Source organism: Mastigoproctus giganteus, chromosome 2, assembly GCF_048544385.1.
Source record: "Mastigoproctus giganteus isolate SK-2022 chromosome 2, ASM4854438v1, whole genome shotgun sequence".
In the NCBI taxonomy this organism is placed as follows: Eukaryota; Metazoa; Arthropoda; class Arachnida; order Uropygi; family Thelyphonidae; genus Mastigoproctus; species Mastigoproctus giganteus.
In genome coordinates, this window is record NC_143576.1 from 231,865,451 (window position 1) to 231,885,630 (window position 20,180).

General features: G+C 37.6%; 1 protein-coding gene across 1 annotated transcript in view; it reads right to left on the bottom strand.

The window, feature by feature from the left end:
* LOC150090239 (telomerase-binding protein EST1A-like) overlaps positions 1 to 18,760 on the bottom strand; it is a 311,345-nt gene extending 292,585 nt beyond the window's left edge. The window contains exons 1-3 of the mRNA XM_090390224.1: positions 18,664 to 18,760; positions 2,657 to 3,814; positions 1,982 to 2,624 (exon numbers count right to left, since the gene is read on the bottom strand). Coding sequence (XP_090246350.1) covers positions 1,982 to 2,624; positions 2,657 to 3,806 — 1,793 coding nt within the window. The 5' untranslated portion in view covers positions 3,807 to 3,814; positions 18,664 to 18,760. The remainder of the gene's footprint in view (positions 1 to 1,981; positions 2,625 to 2,656; positions 3,815 to 18,663) is intronic.
* Between the last annotated feature and the right edge of the window lie 1,420 nt (positions 18,761 to 20,180).

Sequence of the window (20,180 nt, forward strand, 5' to 3'; positions counted from 1 at the left end):
GCAGGAAGAGTGAAGAAACCAACTGTAGGAGAAGTTTATACCTGGGTGAAAAGATCCTGGGATAATATCAAGATTGAGATCGTTGTCAAGTCATTTAAGAAGTGTGGCATTTCAAATGCCATAGACGGAACTGAGGACGAGGCAATATATGAAGACAGTGATTCGTCATCAGACACAGATGAGGACAAGCTAATGGATGGGAGTTTTGACAGTGATGAGTTGGATGATGAATAAAACTTGAGTTCAATAACTTTATGTAATACATTTTTTTTCAAATTAAGGTGCGTCTTATACATGGGAGCGTTTTATACATGGGGAAATACGGTAAATACTGGTGTACCTGGTCTGCCTACATGAGGCAGATCAGTATAATTAACTAACAGTATAACCCTTCCTCCCTTCCTATCCTTTCTGTACACATTGTACTTCCCAAATTCGAATTCTGTATATCTGTGTGACACCACAGATATATCTGATATCCCAACAATATCTGCCTTTGATATCTTGACCAGTAATTCAAAACATCAAATTTATTTACTATACTCCTGACACTGGCGTACATGCAAGTATACATGCACCTGTTCTTACTCTTAGTTACCCGAACACAGCCCATGTATTTAGTTCTTTCATGATGACTCCCAGCAGTCCTTGAATTCCCCAGCACCTCGCTTTCCAGGCTGCTACTCATTCCAATAGAAGCACTGCATGAATCACTTTCACCTCTGCCTGTGGCTACTGTTAATCTATTAGTCTGTGAATCCCCCGAAGCTAGCAGTTTTCTGACCCACCTAACACTGCCTTGATAGTATCAGCAAGCATTCTTGCGCCCTTTCTATTTAAGTGTATCACATCCCCGTAGAAGCAGTCTCTCCTGTTAACAAGCATAGACCACACTGAGAAAAATTCTACCCCACAAGCCTTACATAATCTCTCCAGGGCTGAATTGATGATAAGGCTCATGGGGTAGAATATCACCTTTTATGCCCATAAAAGATGATATCTGCTCTACAATGACATCAACTTTTGCCCCTAGGCAGACATACCCTGGTCCAATTCCACCTATCCTTTTTGTACAATATATTTCCTGTTTCCCTGACAATTGAGTCACCGACAATAACTAGTTCCTGTGTGACGTGATTCTGCCTTTGTGAGTTTGATAGTTGCCCCATATTAATTCCTTCGAGGGCATCTACCTACTCCTCAATCTCTCACAGACACCCATCAGAACGCTGAATTGGCACCTAACTCTCTCTCTCTTCCCCGCCACCTAACACACACAAAGATATTCTCCTTGGCTAGATCAAATCCTGTTCCAGAAAGTCCACATACAAGAAATGTATGTGGCGGGAATGCTGTAGCTCAAGGGAGCAACAACGCTCCCGCTACTTGGTGCCCGTTGCTTTGCTGCTCTGGGGCATGATTTCCATTTAAATTCAATTTAATTAATTGATTAATTTTCATTTCTGTTTATATGCTTGCCCACATTTCTGTTTATATACTGTGGATACATAATTAAGGATCAATTTAATGGTTTACATTTTAAGTACTGAGTATTCCCAACTAATTAAGAACGGAATAAATGGAATAACCTTAATCTTTACAGTACTTTCACTCTTTAATGACATATTGATAAAAGTGTTAGAAAATTATCAATTCTACAATTTTAAAACATGAATAAAAATAATCTAAAAAATATGATTACATAAATAAAATAAATAAATCTGTGGCCATTGTCAATCCATTGCATAATGGCGGTTTCCTCAAACCAGTTGTGTTGAGGGAATGAACCATAATCTACCAAGCTGGTCCAGTGCGGGTTGGCAGATCAACCGTATTTAGCAGTCAGGGACTTGAACCCCGGTCTACTCAAAGAACATGTGCTATTGCACTCCTGCTTCTGACCACTTGGCTACAGAGGCCAAGTGATTACATATATAGTAGAAAATCAAAACTGATCAGAAGAAGAAAAATGACTAAATACCTTTTTGGTCCTTCATGACGAAGTAAATTTTCAGTGTATGATGCTGCCACAGATTGATATGGAATAGAATAAGGTACAGAATACTGCCAAAATTGTTCCTTTACTATTTGCTGAGAAAAAGCATTAGGTGCAAAGCGATGGGTAGGTGCACTATAAAGGTGGTTAGCAGGACTGGGGGGTCCTGAAAATGATAATGAAGGCATTGGAACAGTAATAAATAACGGCTTTTCAGGATTATTTGGATCAAATAGCTGCTTCTTAATTACAAATGGTTCTCCTAGTGCATAGTTTTCTCTATTTGGCCTTGACACTGGAGGAGTGAGAGGACGATATCCTTCTGTTCTTGACTCTATTGGTAATTTTATGATACCACCACTTTCAGATCTTTCTTTTCTTCTTTCACAACTATTACTACTAGGTTTCAGATTTACATTTTCAGATGCTTTAGGCTTCTGTCCCTTAATTACTATTTTTTTTTCTGAATAGTCCTTTCCCAATTTCTTTTCTGACTCACATTTTTTTATATTTTTACCACTTTCCAACTGATATTTATTTTCATTCTGTTTATTTTTAATTTTTATTTTTAAAGAACTATCATTTTGTAAAGGATTATTTGTAAATAACTTGTTGTTTTTTTTTCCTGCTGCTGTAATATATTTTTATTAAAATGTTCACTAGTCTTTCCTTGTAAAGAAGAAAGGTCTGATGGTATTATTTTTTCAAATATCCTGTTTCCTGAACTCTCCTGTAACGAAGTATTATTCTTATTTAAGTCATGCTTATTTTCTTTTTTGTCAGTAATTAATTTACAGGTACGCTCTTTCCCATTACTGGAATTTGTAAATGAAGAACTGAAGGGATCATAGTTAGTATCATCCTGACTAAATGTTCGTGTAAGTAACATTATTCCTTCTGCTGCTGATTCGGTCTCATAGTCTTCAACTTCAGATGATGTTCTTGATGTTTGTGACACAGAAATAAAATTAAGCTTGTCATCCTCATCACCATCATCAAGCCTTTTACACTTATCAAAGCACTTTTCGTCTGTTTCTGAACAGTTATCGGTTTCAATAAATGTTAAATGTCTAGTAGTCTGGGGAGAATCACTCAGAAAAAAGTCACATTCAAGATCACCAAGAATTCCATCAGCTACCTCCTCTTTATGTTTTGTTTGTTTATCTGTCTCCCCATTAAAACTGTTTTCCAGATTATCAATAATCTTATCACCTTTAACATGGGAATTATAGTAAACAGTCTTTTCAAGGGCATTATCTGAACTTGATGTCCTATTTCTTCTATGTGCTGTTCTAGAATATCTCCTACAAGAAGGCAAAGATGTCCTCTCAGCAGAAAAATCTGAATCATAGCTCTTATTTAATTCCTTTTCTGAAACATTTGTCTTTTTTCCAAAGGATTTATTTTTAAATTCTGTATTATACGATTCTCTTGATTTAGGAACATATAGAGGTGCATCAGGCCGACGAGATTTAATCCTTTTTGTGGTACTAATTTCAGTGGGCTCTGTTTTTAGCTTATCTTTCTCATTTTGTTCTTTAACAAGCATATGCATTTTAGTGACTGGTTTGTTTTCAGATGTTAAAACTGCATGATCTTTACAGTGGGAGGATCTCAAGCAGTTAATCTGAAATTCATTTTCTCTTTCTTTAGAATACACTTCTGGCTTTTGATTCCTCTCATTCTTTTTTTTCAGTCCCATACCAGGACGATATATTTGCATTTCAGGACGTCTGCTTTCCTTTCTACTTTGTTTATTCTTTTCAGAAGAAGATGCTTTCAACACAGATACTTCGTTACTACCTGGCATTTTCTTACCTAAAAACATAAAAAAGCATAACAAGAATGTATAAATACATGTTCAAGATAAAAACTATCATTATTACTGAATATTTATATAACTGCTATAGTTGCATGTACAAAACATATATGGTAGTTGTATGAGCACATAAAACTACTATTTGATCATTCACAAATTACATAATGTGATTTCTTTGCTTTCTTATAATAATGAACTACCTCAATAATGTGAGAGGAAAAGATAAATAGAAGGATATGATTTGACTCTCGTATTTAAAATAAAACAAAAGTTGTGAAACATGGCATCAGATTTTCTTTTTTTTTGCTGATGCTATTTATATTACAACAATATTAGCAATTTAGTTGACCTAAATGAATAACATCATAGTCTGCAATATAAGCACAAGCCTTGAATGCCAAAAGTTGGTCTCTCTCACTGGAGGAAACAAAGTTTACCAATGACAGAAACTAAATGTAAAAATATATACAATTTTCATATTATTTCAGTTTCAGCATTTAAATATAACCTCACATTGCGAAGAATATTCTAAACCTGACCCTCACGTATGAACCAGATAACATCAAAGGTCTGACAGTACAGGAGCCATTAGCAAAGAATGATCACAGAGTTCAAAGTTGGAGGATGAAAAGGGGAGTACTAGTTGTTAAAGGAATGGGTTTTAATTTCAGAAAAGGAGATTGTGACAGCTTGAGATGCTACATGGCCTCTATCAACTGGAGAGATAGTTCAGAGTGTCCCCTATGGTAGTGGTCTCAAACTCAAATTGCATGTGGGCCAAATGCACGATCTGAAAGCAGCTGACGGGCCGGAATTTTTTTTTTTTAACAAAATGAGAGTGAATATGTATATATTGCACCGTACTTACCCCTAATGTATGGATACCACCCCTTTATAACCAGGTGTGACGCGTGTGTGTGGTGTGTTGCGTGTAAGTTTACAATAAGTTTGGAAATTTTACTTTTAAAATTTAATTTGCCTCAAACATGGTTTAATTGAAAATTTATTTCGACACATACAGAAAAAATACATACGTTTGTATGTAAATAATTATAAACTTCTTTATTTCTTACTACAACTTGACACATGATGGTGTTTCGATTCTGATAAAGTTTGTAGCCTTGGAGAAAAATTACTAGAAACTATCTTCATCATGGATTGTAGATGCTCATCAGTCAATCGGGTTCTTTTCTTGGACTTATTAATTTTCAACTGCGAAAAAAACTGTTTACATATAAATGTACTTCCAAACAAAGCGATTATTCTTATTACAAAAATTTGTAACTGAGGGTATTTATCTTTTGACAAGTACGAATAAAAGTTAATCAAATCTGTATCTTCAAATCTTTGAATAAGATTTATATCACACTATAAATTAATTAGCTCAATTTGTAGATTTTCTGGTGCATTATTCACGTTCATTTTTAATGGTAATGAAAATAATGTAAAATTGGACTCCAAATCATTAAAATCTTTAAATCTTTCTTCAAATTCTTGTCGTAATAATGCTATTTTTCTTGCACATTCTTGGGATTTTTAATTTGAAATAATAGGGCAGGATTTAAGATGTAGGAAATGTACGAAATTTTTTTATTCCAGTTGTGTTTCCCATAATTGCAATTTAACTTTAAAAGCTTTAATACAAGCATACATGTCAGTGACAAGTTTATTCTTTTCTTGCAACTCTTTATTGAGAATATTTAAATGGCCGGTGAAGTCAACAAGAAATGCTAAATCTGTTATCCATGTATCATTAGGTAGCTCGTCGATGGTTTTATTTTTTTGTGTCATGAAAATTTTGATTTCATTTATTAAATCAAAAAACCGTTTTAATACAGCTCCTCGACTTAACCACCTCACCTCGTTATAATAAATCATTTCTCCGTACTCACTTTCAATTTCTTCAAGCAATGCAACAAATTCTTGATGATTCAGAGCTTGTCCACGGGTAAAGTTTACTGTTTAGTTACTGTTTCCATAACATTATCCATCTGAAAACTTTTGGCACAAAGTGCTTCTTGATGAATAATGCAATGTATAGTACAAAAATTATTCTGAAATTTTTCTTCTTTCACTATATTTCTTAATTTTACCGCTACTCCATTTTTTTTACCAACCGTAGCAGCTGCACCATCACTTGCAAATCCAACCATTTTATCCCAACTTAATTTATATTTATCTATTACAGTTTTTATTTCTGAAAAAATATCCTGTGCACCAGTTTTCCCTTTCATAAGAATTATTTCCAATAATTCCTCAATTACTTCAAATTCATCAGTAACACCTCGAATGAAAACGGCAAGTTGTGCTAAACCCCAGGGGCTCACATCTGGTGAGTATGGGCTTGGCATACCCAGGGTCCTGAGCTGGATATCATTATTCTTCTATTTCTTGGTGATTCCTCTCTCTCTCTCTCTCTCTCCCTCTCTCAGGGTAACTTGGAATTTTTTTTTTTGGCTGGTGCAGCATAAGCCTCAGGCTTCCTTGCACTATATGCTAATAATAATAATAATCTGTGATGACAGTACTCTCATCAACTGCTATTGAGAATGCTGCAAAATCTATACTTTTTTCTTTTAACTGACATCGTAAATCACTAGCGATTTCGTTAATACGTTCTGCTACCGTGTTAGGCTGACAAACTAATATTTTTAAATAACTGTTGTTTGTCAGGAAAAAGAAGTTCAGCAGACTTAATCACACAATCTTTAAAGAATTCGCCATCAGTAAATGGTTTTGACAGTTTTGCAATGACGTGCGTGAGAGCAAAACTTGCGTGAACTGTTGCTTCACTAGATTTATTTGCTTCAGTAAAAAAATTTTGTTGTCGTTGTAAGCCAGATTTCAGAAACTGTAACGTTTCTTCCCTCAGTTTGCCTTCCAACATTTCAAATTTTTCTTTATGATTCGTTTCGTAATGGCGACGTAAATTGTATTCTTTTGGAACTGATATTCCCTTATTACAAATAAAACCATACAATTTTATTGTGCACAACACCACAAAAGTACATAATTTCCCATTTATCTTGAAAAACACATCCTTCTTCGTCCACTTTTCGTTTACCCTTTGTTAAAGACATGGCTTGCAGTTTAATCTCTTAATTAAAATCACTATCATAATTTTATTTACAACTTTAATTTAACAAGATGGATTTTCGTATGAAAGCAACACTCAAAAGTTATGCACAATTCTAAACGACAGGTATTGATATAATGTAGAATCTACATTATATCAATACCTATCGTTTATCATTAGAGCTACATTGTAGATCTAACAACAAGCACAAATAAACAGGTTTTATAAGCCGTACGTTAGTTTGTCTCCATCTATATAGCAATATGAACTGCACAGCTGTGCATCCAGCTAACAAACTAGTGACTGACTCAAGGAAAATATATATCAGAAGTACCAACTCAATAAAAAAAAAATCGGAAACACCAGAATACTGAAGTGCCACCAACTGTCGGCTGGCGAACTAAATTTACTGATTGTACCGATGTGGGAAGTTCTCCCACCTTACCCCAGTCACGTGGCCTGGCATACAAGCATACAGTGACAAAGACAAAGCCCCAACCTATTCATTCTATCTCTTTTTCCTTCAATAGCAGTCACGCACATAAGCTCAGTCCATATCTCTATGTCTCTAAAACTATAAGCACCATATTTACAACAAATGCATAACTGAAATGTATTCGCGGGCCGTGTAAAATTGCTTCGGGGGGGCCGGATGCGGCCCGCGGGCCGCCCGTTTGAGACCACTGCCCTATGGGATGTGTGAACTCATTCGCAAATACATTAGAATTATGGTATACCTTTAAAGCTACAGTCACAGAGGCGCCTCTAACTGTAGCTCTTAATAGAGCAGAAAAAAGGTGGCATGGAAAAGTTAGTGATAAAAAGAACTAAAACTTATAACAGCTACAGCCAGATTGGTGAGGGACAAAAGGGTGCTCTTACCAAGAAAGGCTCCAGTTCTGCAAATTGCAGCATCTAGAGACTAGGCACCTGTGGAGAGATCTGACTGAGGTGTTTAAGGCTTTGAGTAAGCTAAATGTTGATGGTATTCTTCCTCTTGCTGAGACTACACATGAGGAGGATGTAAATTCAAGTTGAAGATGGTTGCAGGGTAGATGTGCAGAAGGTTGCCTTGAGTAAACAGGTGGTTATGAAGTGGGTGGTTTGAATAATTTCAAGAAAGAACTAAAATTCTTGGAGGGGTGATGTGGGAGTTTTATTTTATTTTTTGCTGATGATACCACAGCTACTACCACTAGAAACTGATTGATTACCATATAACTGCATTCCTGTCCAGGTGGTCCTGCATTAATTCTTTAATCAGACTCCATTATTTTCCCTGGAAGAGAAGTCAAGCTAACAGGTCTGGAATTATTCACTTCATTCTTTAATTTGCTGTTAGTGAACTGGGAGTACATTTTCCCAAGTCCAGTCAGAGATATGTGCAAATATATCCCATATGGGATGCATGAACGCATTCACACATTTGAATAAGGTCATTCCCAGAATGCAACAATGCTCTCATAATTATGGCCAAAAGTTTGCTTACCTACTTTGCTGCCTCCCTTAATATATTTGGACAGATCCCATCTATCCCCATTGCAATATTTACATTTAACTCAACTTATCTTCTCAGTTATCATAAAATCATTTTGTTCTTTTAGAATTTCATACACTTCTGGCATCCTCATCTCTAAACAATTCCTCATGTGTGAATACAATGCAAAATATCTATTCAGCAACCTGAGAAAGACCATCAATAATTGAACCATTCATACCTAGAGGACCAATGTGATTCACACCCTTCCTTCTATTTTTTGAAAAAGGGAAAACTATAAATAAGGAAAGATATTGCCAAGCACTTGATAAGCTTAATATTATTATTAGTAGTAGTAGTAGCATATGATGACAGAAATCAAACTTATAAAGCATTATGATGACAGAAATCAAACTTATAAAGCATTATGATGACAGAAATGAAACTTATAAAGCATTATGATGACAGAAATCAAACTTATAAAGCATTAGCCAAAAAAATAATAATAATAAATAAACTTCCCACATCACCTGACCATTCCCTGCAATAATGTCTAGTTCTTCAGTGAAGTTATTAAAACTGCCCACTTCCAGAACACCAGATGGAAGTTTGTTCCATCAATCAACCACCTGTTGACTGAAGGCCTCCGCACATCTGTTTGTTTGTTATTTTGGTTTTTTTTTAGGAGCATTAGCAACTAAGGCCATATTGCTCCGGGAATATGCAGTGGTCATTCCCTGACCTTTCCACATCCTCCATATTCTGTGGTCATGGGCTCGAACCCCAGTCTAATCAAGAAGCGTGTGCTACGCACTGCTGCTCCTGCCCACTTGGCTACGGAGGCGCCTGCTTGTTTGTTAGTTATTTGGTTTTTAGGAGCATTAGCAACTAAGGCCATATTGCTCCGGGATATGCGGTGGTCATTCCCTGACCTTTCCGCATCCTCCGTATTTGGTGGTGACGGGCTCGAACCCCGGTCTAATCAAGAAGCGTGTTCTACGCACTGCTGCTCCTTCCCACCTGGCTACGGAGGCGCCCATAGGCGCCTGCACATCTATCCTGCAACCATCCCTCAATTTGAATTTATGCCCCTCCATGAGCATAGTCTGAAAAAGAGGAAGAATGAGGCTTCCAGACCTATATGCAGTACTCAATATGCAACATAACCATTGACTTGTACAATGGGATAATCACAACAGGAACAATCTTGATGCCAAGAATGCTCCAGGTCCTGATGGTATTTCCCCACTTGTTCTCAAAACCTGTGCTCCTCAGCTTACTCGTGTGTCACCTGTTTACACTTTCTTATTCCAGTGGTGTTTTCCCTTCTGCTTCAAAATTTGCAAATATCCAGCAGTCCCTGAAAAGGGTGACAGATCCTTCCTATCCAAATATTGTCTCATTACACTATTTCTACTCTATCTAAGGTAATGAAGAAATCCATTAACTGCCAACTCCTAAAATATCTAGAAAACTTCCATCTAATCAATTCCATCAATGTTGATCCACTTGTCACATACAGGCTTATGTTAGCATTAGCATTAGTAGAGGCATATGATGCAAGAAAGCAAGCTTATTCAGCATCAGCCAAAAAAAAAAAAAAAAAAACACACCACTCCCATTTCACCCCTCCGTTCGCTCGAAATACCTGTCCAGTTGAGCCTTAAATTTGTTAAGGCTATCAACTTCAACAACAAGTGATGGAAGTCGGTTCCACCAACCAACCACCCGCTGGCCAAAGGCAAATTTCCGCACATCTATCCGACATCCATCCTTCCTCAATTTGAATTTATGCCCTCTGAGCTGATTATTCTGAGCAAGATGAAGAATCCCATTGGCATTGAGCATGCTCAAACCATTCAAAGCCTTATATACCTCTATCAGATCACCTCGCCAGTGCCTAGTCTCCAGACTCTGTAATTTGCAAAATTTAAGCCTTTCTTCGTAAGAGCAACCCTTTGTTCCATTCACTAATCTTGTTGCCCTTCTCTGTACCCGTTCCAGCAGCTCTACATCCTTCTTGAAATGAGGCCTCCAGACCTGTATACAGTACTCAAGATGTGGCCTAACCATTGCCTTATACAAGGGAATAATCACCTCCTTATCCCTGCTAGAAAAATTCCTGTATATCATTGACAAGACACCATGAGCTACTCTTGCAGCTCGTCTGCGCTGCTCAGAGAACTTCATATCTGCCTGCACAATTACCCCCAGGTCCTTTTCATTCTCCACCACTGTCAGTGTAGTACCGCAGAGTTGATACGTTGCTCTGGGATTACTGTTTCCCATATGTAGTACTTTACATTTTTCAATGTTAAACTTCATTTGCCACCTCTCAGCCCATCTGTTCAACCTTTCCAGATCCTGTTGCAGCAGCATAGCGTCAGTGGTGTCCTTAACAACCCTGCCAACCTTTGTATCATCTGCAAACTTGGACATTAAACTTGATATCCCATCATCAATATCATTCATAAACACTGAAAACAACAACGGACCCAACACTGAACCATGAGGAACTCCACTAATAACATTAGTCCACGTTGAGCAGTGTCCATTGATTACCACTATCTGTCTTCTGCCACTCAACCATCCCTTTATCCATAGCAGCAATTTGCCTCCAATGCCACACTGCTCCAATTTGTGCAGCAGTCTTCCATGTGCAACAGTATCAAAAGCCTTTCTAAGATCCAAATATATAATATCAAAGTTATTCCCTGCATCCAGTTCTTTTGTGACTACATCATAGTATCCAATCAAATTGGTCAGGCAAGACCTGCCCTTAACAAAACCATGCTGCGTCTGAGCTATAACTGAATTCTTGTCTAGATGATCCTGCAGTGCTTCTTTAACCAGTGCCTCCATTAATTTACCTGGAACAGAGGTTAAACTAACAGGTCTATAATTACTTGTGTCAGCCTTTGATCCTCCTTTGTGAATTGGGGTTACATTTGCACATCTCCAGTCTATGGGTACCTCCCCTGAGTCCAAAGCTCTTATAATTATGGCTAGCGGTTTGCTTACTTCCTTTGCTGCCTCCTTTAATATAACTGAATAGATCCCATCCACCCCAGGTGCCTTTTTTATGTTTATCATCAACAATCTCTCCTCCACTTTCCTCTCAGTTATTACAAAATCATCCAGCTCACTGCCAATGTTTACTTTACCTACATCATTCTCCTTCCTGAATAACTCCTCATGCGTGAATGTAGATGCAAAATACTCGTTTAGATTGTTAGCCACCTGAGCAGGATCCTCAACTGTTGAACCATCAATATCCAGTGGACCAATCTGATTCATCCCTTTCCTTCTTGAGTTTAAATAGGTAAAGAACTCTTTTCTGTTTTTCTTTGCATCCTTTGCCAAGGATTTTTCGTAGTCTGCCTTTGCCTGCCTAATCTCCTTTGTGACTTGGTTACAGACCAACTTATATCATCATAGGCTTCCATGTCACCCATTAATTTGTATGTATCCCATGCATTTTTCTTCTCTGCCACATGTCTCATTAGTTCATCTGACAACCATTTAGGCCTAAACCTTGAACAATATTTCTTAGTTGGTATGTAAAGCCTGGTAGCCGCCAAGATTAGTTCCTTGAATGCTTCCCATTTTGAGTTTGCTGTTGGTAACATCATCAGTTGGTCCCACTGTATAGAATTTAAATACTGTCTCAGACCATCATAGTCGCCTTTACAAAAACAAAAACCCTTCCCTTTACCTCTGATGGTAGTTACCTCCTTGAGTAAATCCCACTTCAACACACTGTGATCACTGCCACCTAGTGGTTCATTTATCTGCAGATTCTTAATGCATGAAGAATCACTACTGATAATCAGATCAAGAGTATTGCTCCCTCTTTTTGCCTCACGAACATGCTGATGTAGAAAACAATCATCCAATAAATCCACAAAAGCCTTGCCAGTGTGCGAGTGACCAACCCACAAATTCCAGTCAATATCTGGGAAATTAAAATCCCCCATTATAAGACTCTCTGATTTACTGGCCCACTCTATTTCCCTGTACAATATCTTATTATACTCATCAGAGTCATTAGGCCTATAGCACACTCCTACTCTCAATTTTGATTTCCCTATGCTTATGTCACACCAAACTGACTCGACACTGCCCTGTCCATCGATGTCGAATGGCTTCACTTCCTTGGACTTTATGTGTTTCTTAACTAATAGCATAACCCCTCCTCCCCTCCTGTCCTGTCTATCCTTTCTATATACATTGTATTCCCCAAATTCCAGTTCCGCATTCCTTATATCTGTGTGACACCACGTCTCTGATATGTTGCCCATCTATGGACAAATTTGATGGAAAGGTTTGGTGAAACTCAAGCAGTGGCTCTTCAAATTTCAAAGCTTTTGATTGTGTTTCTCTCTCTCTGACTGCTCATCTGCAGATGAGCAGTCAGAGAGAGAAAACTCTGTCTTCCAATTTCTCCACTAATGCTGGTGTTCCCCAAGGTTCAGTTCTTTTTCCCACTCTTTTCCTCTTGTATATTAATAACCTTCTTCCGTTGACCAGAAATCCTATTCATACTTTTGCTGATGATAGCACATTTCATTCAACATTCCAGTTTAAGAAACCTTGCCCTACACAAATAGCTTCAACTTCTTGAATATCCACTACTGATTCCTTGAATACTGATCTCCAGGTAATTCTCTAGTGGGCAAAGGTAACTTAATTTATTTCAATCCTTACAAAACTTGGTCTTGTTTTATACCTCACAAAAATGTTCCTTCTGCTCCAGTGCTTATCTTTGACAACACAGATTTCTAAACGAGATCATATATCTCTTTTAGGGATTACCATGACTTCTAATATCTTGTAGCATAACCATATCAAAAATATTGCTTCCTCTGCATCTAAAAAACTGGGTTTTCTCTTTTGCTCTTGCTGTTACCTTTCTTTGAAACAGCTACTCACTCTTTCCAAATCCAAAATCTTCTCTACCGTGGAATATTGTTCAAACATGTGGGGCAGTGCCTCGTAACCTCTCTTAGGCTTGTAGACTCCATTCAAAAGAATGGCAGTTAGGTTAAGTAATGACTTAGCCCTTAAATTCTTTCCACTTTCTCTCTCTCTCTCTCATACACATTCTGTATCTGCTGCATGCCTTTTCTACAGATACTTCCATAGGCATTTTTGTTTTTTTTTTTTTTTGTTAATGAAAACCCCAAACATGAGAGGTATTAGAACCTATAGTACTTAGTACCATGCATGGGTTGAAGGTTGAGAAGATGAAAGAAGATATTTGTTGACATTTGACTTGAACTTCTGTAGATTGCAATTTTAAGGAAATACGTATGACGGAAGGTTGTTCCAGAAGATGGAAGTTGAATGAATAAATGAAGAAGAAGAAAAGTTGGTTCTATGGGTTTGAAGTTGGACAGTAAAAGAATATTGACCAGTTGCGGCAAGTGTTTGGGCTGCTTTGAAAGAGAGAGTGGGAATTATAGAAGCCAATTCAGAAGAACAGTGCCCGTGGAAGTATCTATAGAAAAGGCACACAGCAGAAACAGAACATCTGTGTGACAGAGAGTGGAGAGAATCTGTTAGAGATGAGTCATTAATTAACTTAACTACCCTCTTTTGAATGGAATCTAGAAGCCTGAGAGCAGTTCTGGGAGCACACACCATAGATGTGGGAACATATTCCATGGTAGGGCAGATTTCCGACTTGTACAGAGTGAACATCTGTTTGGAAGAAACGTAACATCGAGAGCGAAAGAGAAAACCCAGTTTTTTAGATGCAGAGGAAGCAATATTTGTAATGTGCTTATGCCTCTTCTGAGTTGGCTTCTATAATTCCCACTCTCCCTTCCAAACCAGTCTAAACACACCACAGACAATCAGCATCCTTTTTCTATCCAACTTCAAACTCAGAGAACCAACTTTTCTTCTTCCTAATTGGCGCCTCCATAGCCAGGTGGGAAGGAGCAGCAGTGCGTAGCACACGCTTCTTGATTAGACCGGGGTTCGAGCCCGTCACCACTAAATACGGAGGATGCGGGAAGGTCGGGGAATGACCACCGCATATCCCCGGAGCAATATGGCCTTAGTTGCTAATACTCCTAAAAAAAAAACCAAATAACAACAACAATACCGTCTTCCTCATTTATTCCTCCAACTTCCATTTTCTGGAACAACCTCCATTCATATATATTTTTTTGAAAATTACAATCAACAGAAATTGAAGTTTAATGGAAACAAGTACCTTCTTTTATCTTCTCAAGCTTTGTCATCTTCTCAACCCATGCATGGTACTAAGTACTGTACATTCTAATACCTTTCATGTTTGGAGTTTTCATTTAAAAAAAGAATAATTTATCCTTACTAGCAAAGTTTCTGTATATCATTAACAAAACCCCCATGAGCTACCCTGAAATCCTGTATGCTTCACTCGGAAACCTCATATATGACTGCACAATTACCCCAGATCTTTTTCATTTTCCACTACCCTGAGTGTTATACCACACAGTTGGAACATTAATAAACATATGCAGTAATTTGCAATTTTCAATGTTAAACCTCAACTGCTATTTCTCAGCCCATAAGCCTAAATTTTTTATTTCTTTTTGCAGCAGCTTATCCTGATTACTGTAATTAACCACCCTGCCAACCTTTCATCATCTACAAACTTAGATATTAAACCTGATATACCTTCATCAATATCATTAATATAGAAAACAATGAGTCAAGCAATGAACCATGGTGGTCTCCAACAATAGCATTAGTCCATGAAGAGCAGTGTCCATTAATAAACTCTCTATCTTCTCCCACTCAAATATCCCTTTATCCAGTAACTTGCAGTAACTGGATAAAGGGATATTTGTAAAAGGGATAAAGTAAAGAGCAGTAACTTGCCCTTAATGCCACACTGCTCCAATTTGTATAGCAGTCTTTTATGTGAAACAGTATGAAAAGCTTTCCTGAAATCCAAGTCATGATATCAAAATTACTTTTTACATCCTGTTCCTTACTGCATCATAATATCCAATGAGTTTGGTCAGACAAGGTTGCTCCTTAACAAATTCATGCTGTGACTGTAATATAACTGCATTCCTGTCAAGAAGATCCTACATTGCTTCTTTAACTAAAGACGCCTTTATTTTTCCTGGAATATAAATTAAGTTAACAGGTATATAATTAATCATGTCACCCTTTGATCCCCCTTTGTGAATTGGGGATACATTTTCACATCACCAGTCCATAAGGACCTCTCTTAAATCCAAAGATGCTCTCATAATTATGCCTAAGGATTTGTTTAACTCATTTTCTGCCTTCCTTAATATAACTGGATAAATCCCATCCACCCCAGGTGCCTTTTTTTTTTTTTTTATGTTAAGCTATAACACTTTCTCTTCCACTTTCCTTTCTGTTATAACAAAATCATTTAGTTCAATGTTAATCTCACACCAAACTGACTCAACATTGCATTGGCCTTCCACGTCAACTGGATAATTTAGTAGTAGTAGTAGTGGCATGTGATGCAAGAAAGCAAGTGTATGAGCTTATACAGCATCAGCCAAAAAAAAAAAAAAAAAAAAAATCACACCATTTCCTCCAAATGCCTGTCCAGTTCCTCCTTAAATTTATTCAACCTATCAACTTCCACAACGACAGATGGAAGTTTGTTCAGCAATTAACCACCCGCTGGCTAAAGGCAAATTTCCGCACATCTATTCTACATCTGTCCTTTCTTAATTTGAATTTATGCCCCCTTAGGTTCGTAATCTGAACAAGTGGAAGGATCCCATCAGAATTCAGCGTGCTCAACCCATTCAAGGCCTTATATACCTCAATCAGATCACCACGCAGGTGCCTAGTCTCCAGCCACTGCAATTTGCAGAACTTAAGGCTCTCTTGATAAGAGGATCCCTTCATTCCCCTCACCAATCTTGTTGCCCTTCTCTGTACACGCTCAAGTAAATCTACATCCTTCCTAAAATGAGGCCTCCAGACCTGTACACAGTACTCAAGGTGTGGCCTGACCATTGCCTTATACAGAGGGACAATCACCTCCTTCTCCCTGCTAGCAAAATTCCTATATATCATTGACAAAACACCATGACCTGCCCTGGCAGCCTGTCTGCATTGCTCAGAAAACTTCATATCTGACTGCACAATTACTCAGAGATCTTTTTCATTTTCTACCACCTTAAGTGTAGTACCACACAGTTGGTACATTTCTCTGGGGTTACTTCTACCCATATGATCCACTGCCTTAGATTAAATATGCTTCTTAACTAAGAGCCTCTCCTCCTGTCCTGTCCTGTCTGTCCTTTCTGTTCACATTGTTGTCTCCATATTCAAATTCTACATCCCTATGTCTCAGTGAATCAGCTCTCCGACATTCCCAGAATGTCTGCATTTGATGACTTAATCAGTAGTTCAAATTTATCAACTTTATCTGTTAGCATTAGTGTACAGGTAAATATATGTGCACCTGTTCTTACTCTTAGTTATCCTGACACAGCTCACATATTTACTTGTTCCGTGATGATCCACAGCAGAGCTCAAAGACACTGACACCTTGCTTTCCAGGCTACCACTTGTTTCAATATACACAATGCAAGAACCACTTTCCTTATTTTATTTTTCCTAACTTTATTTTTATCTTGCTTTCTTCTCAGCATTGATATTCAAATCATCAATATTCATCCTGGGCCTTACATAAAAATAATGCTTATTATCTACCACATAAGAGAAAGCCTTTTCAAAGACAGAGAGTGGTAATCAATGGACACTGCTCGTCGTGGACTAATGTTATTAGTGGAGTCCCTCAGGGCTCATTGTTGGGTCCATAATTGTTTTCTGTATTCATAAATGTTATTGATGATGGTATATCAAGCTTAAGGTCGAAGTTTGCAGACGATACAAAGGTAGGCAGGGTTGTCAAGGACACTACTGACACTATGCTACTGCAACAGGATCTGGAAAGGTTGAGCAGATGGGCTTAGAGGTGGCAAATGAAGTTTAACATTGACAAATGTAAAGTACTACACATGGGAAACAGCAACCCCAGAGCAACGTATCAACTCTGTGGTACTACAATGACAGTGGTAGAGAATGAAAAGGACCTTGGGGTAATTGTGCAGGCAGATATGAAGTTCTCTGAGCAGTGCAGATGGGCTGCAAGAGTAGCTCATGGTGTCTTGTCAATGATATACAGGAATTTTTCTAGCAGGGATAAGGAGGTGATTATTCCCTTGTATAAGTCAATGGTCAGGCCACACCTTGAGTACTGTATACAGGTCTGGAGGCCTCATTTCAAGAAGGATGTAGAGCTGCTGGAACGAGTACAGAGAAGGGCAACAAGATTAGTGAATGGAACAAAGGGGTACTCTTACGAAGAAAGGCTTAAGTTTTGCAAATTACAGCGTCTGGAGACTAGGCACCAGCGAGGTGATCTGATAGAGGTGTATAAAGCCTTGAATGGTTTGAGCATGCTTAATGCTGATGGGATTCTTCCTGTTGCTCAGAATAATCACCTGAGAGGGTATAAATTCAAATTGAGGAAAGACAGATGTAGGATAGACATGCGGAAATTTGCCTGTAGCCAGCGGGTAGTTGGTTGGTGGAACAAACTTCCATCCCTTGTCGTGGAAGTTGATAGCCTAAATAAATTTAAGGTTCGGCTGGGCAGGTATTTCGAACGAACGGAGGGGTGAAGTGGAAGTGGGATTTTTTTTTTTTTTTTTTTGGCTGATGCTAAATAAGCTTGCTTTCTTGCATCATATGCCTCTACTAATACATTTTTACAGACTGACAACAATCAGGTTTCGCTCTCTGAATTTTAAAATTCTGTGAGCTAAATGATTTAGTTTGGAATGTGAACATGCATAATACAATTTTATTGTAGCTGATCGCACTTTATTAGTAATATAGCTAATGACCTTCAGATATAATAGCACGGTGGTATTCAACCGGTGGCACGCGAGTAAAATTTAGTCGATAATATGGGCATAAATATATATATTCTTCGAGAAAATGAAAGGTATGTCAATATTACAGATTGAATACCATTGTAACAGAACACGATCATGCAACTTGCAAGGTTTTAGAAATATTTTTCACATATTAGAATACGTAAATAATAATAATACGAAGTTTGTGATCAAACGAAAATGAAAAAACTTTTTTTTTTTTTTTATTAACTCTAATACAAACAGAATTTACCAGAATTCCGGACACTACCAGCGTAAATAGAAATACGCAATAGCCATATGTACATCTATTTTTTTTTTAACTTAACGCAATGTTAAATTTTAAAGGTGACAACTTACCGATTAACTTATCAATGCAGATTATAACCAAAAGAAAATTTCCATTAAGGCAAGTAACTATATGTCATTCTAGAAACAGTCAAATATAGATAATATTCCACCTTTTTAAAAGGATATGGAAATATTTGTATTGTTTACACATGTTCGAATTTTCACTTGCAAACCCATAAAAAATACATAACTGTAGGCGGATATGCAACTCTTTACTGCGCATCTAATAGAGGGAGCTGTATATATTTCCACCTAAACAAAATGTCGGAATAACATTTGGACGGTTGCAGCGTGGCAAGTGGTGCAAGAATATTGGTTACTCAATTTTTTTTTTATCGTCTAATTTGCAAACACACATGAAAATTGTCACAATATTGTAAATTATTAAATATTAATATAATTTTATAATAATTTCGCTTCTTGGTGAGTGAGTATTACGTTATTTCTTTGATGTTGGAACGTGATGTACGAATTAAATTGTATACTTGGGTGTTCTTTCTGATATTGGTGCCACCTTTAGTACATATCAGTGATTGAATATGAATATAGTTTCGCACGGTGCAGTTTGAAAAAATGGCAAGTTAGCTATTTTCCAAGAAAAATTAGTAAATAATGCAATGAGGCAAGCTTATACAGAATTAATTAACTAAAAAAAAAAAAAAAACGCCCACTTCATCGGTCCATGCCGTCTAATAATTTGCCTAAAAAAAAAAAAAAAAGTAAAGTGCAGCCATTATCAACCCACTGCAGGATGGAAGCCTCCTCAACAATTCATGCTGAGGGAAATGGACCATAATCTGCCATGCTGGTCCGTCCAGTGCGGGTTGGCAGATCGACCGTATTCAGCAGTCAGGGTCTTGAACCCCGGTCTACTCAAAGAGCGTGGGCTACTGCACTCCCGCTCCTGACCACTCGGCCTTTGCCTAATTCATCCTAATTTATTTTGCCCAATTTATTCAAGCTACTCACCTCCAAGACACCAGATGGAAGTGTATTCCAAAATTTTGGCTGAAAGCAAATTTCCACTCAACTGTCATACAGCCTTCCATCCTCTATTTTAATTTATACATCCTTGTGTGGTTTGTCTGAGGAAGAGTAAAAATACCATCAATATATAGCTTATTCGAAACATTAAACACCTCATTCGGTCTCCTTACAGGTACCTAGTTTCCAGATGCTGCAGTTTGCAGAATCGAAGTCTTTTAAAATGTGGGGCTTCTAGACCTGTATGCAGTGTTCAAGGTATGGCCTAATCATTTCCTATACAATGAAATAAACACCTCCTAGTCCCTGCTACAAAGTTCTTGCATATCATTAACAGAAACCATGAATTATTCTAGCAGGCTGTTTATGCTGCTCAGAGAACTTCGTGCCAGCCTGTACAATTACTTCCAGTCATTTCTTTCTTTGCTACCCATATGTAGTACCTTGCATTTGTCAATTTTAAACTTCTTAACCCACCTGCCTAATTTTTCTAGATCTTGTTGCAATAGCATTCCCTGATTACTATCATTAACTACTCTGCC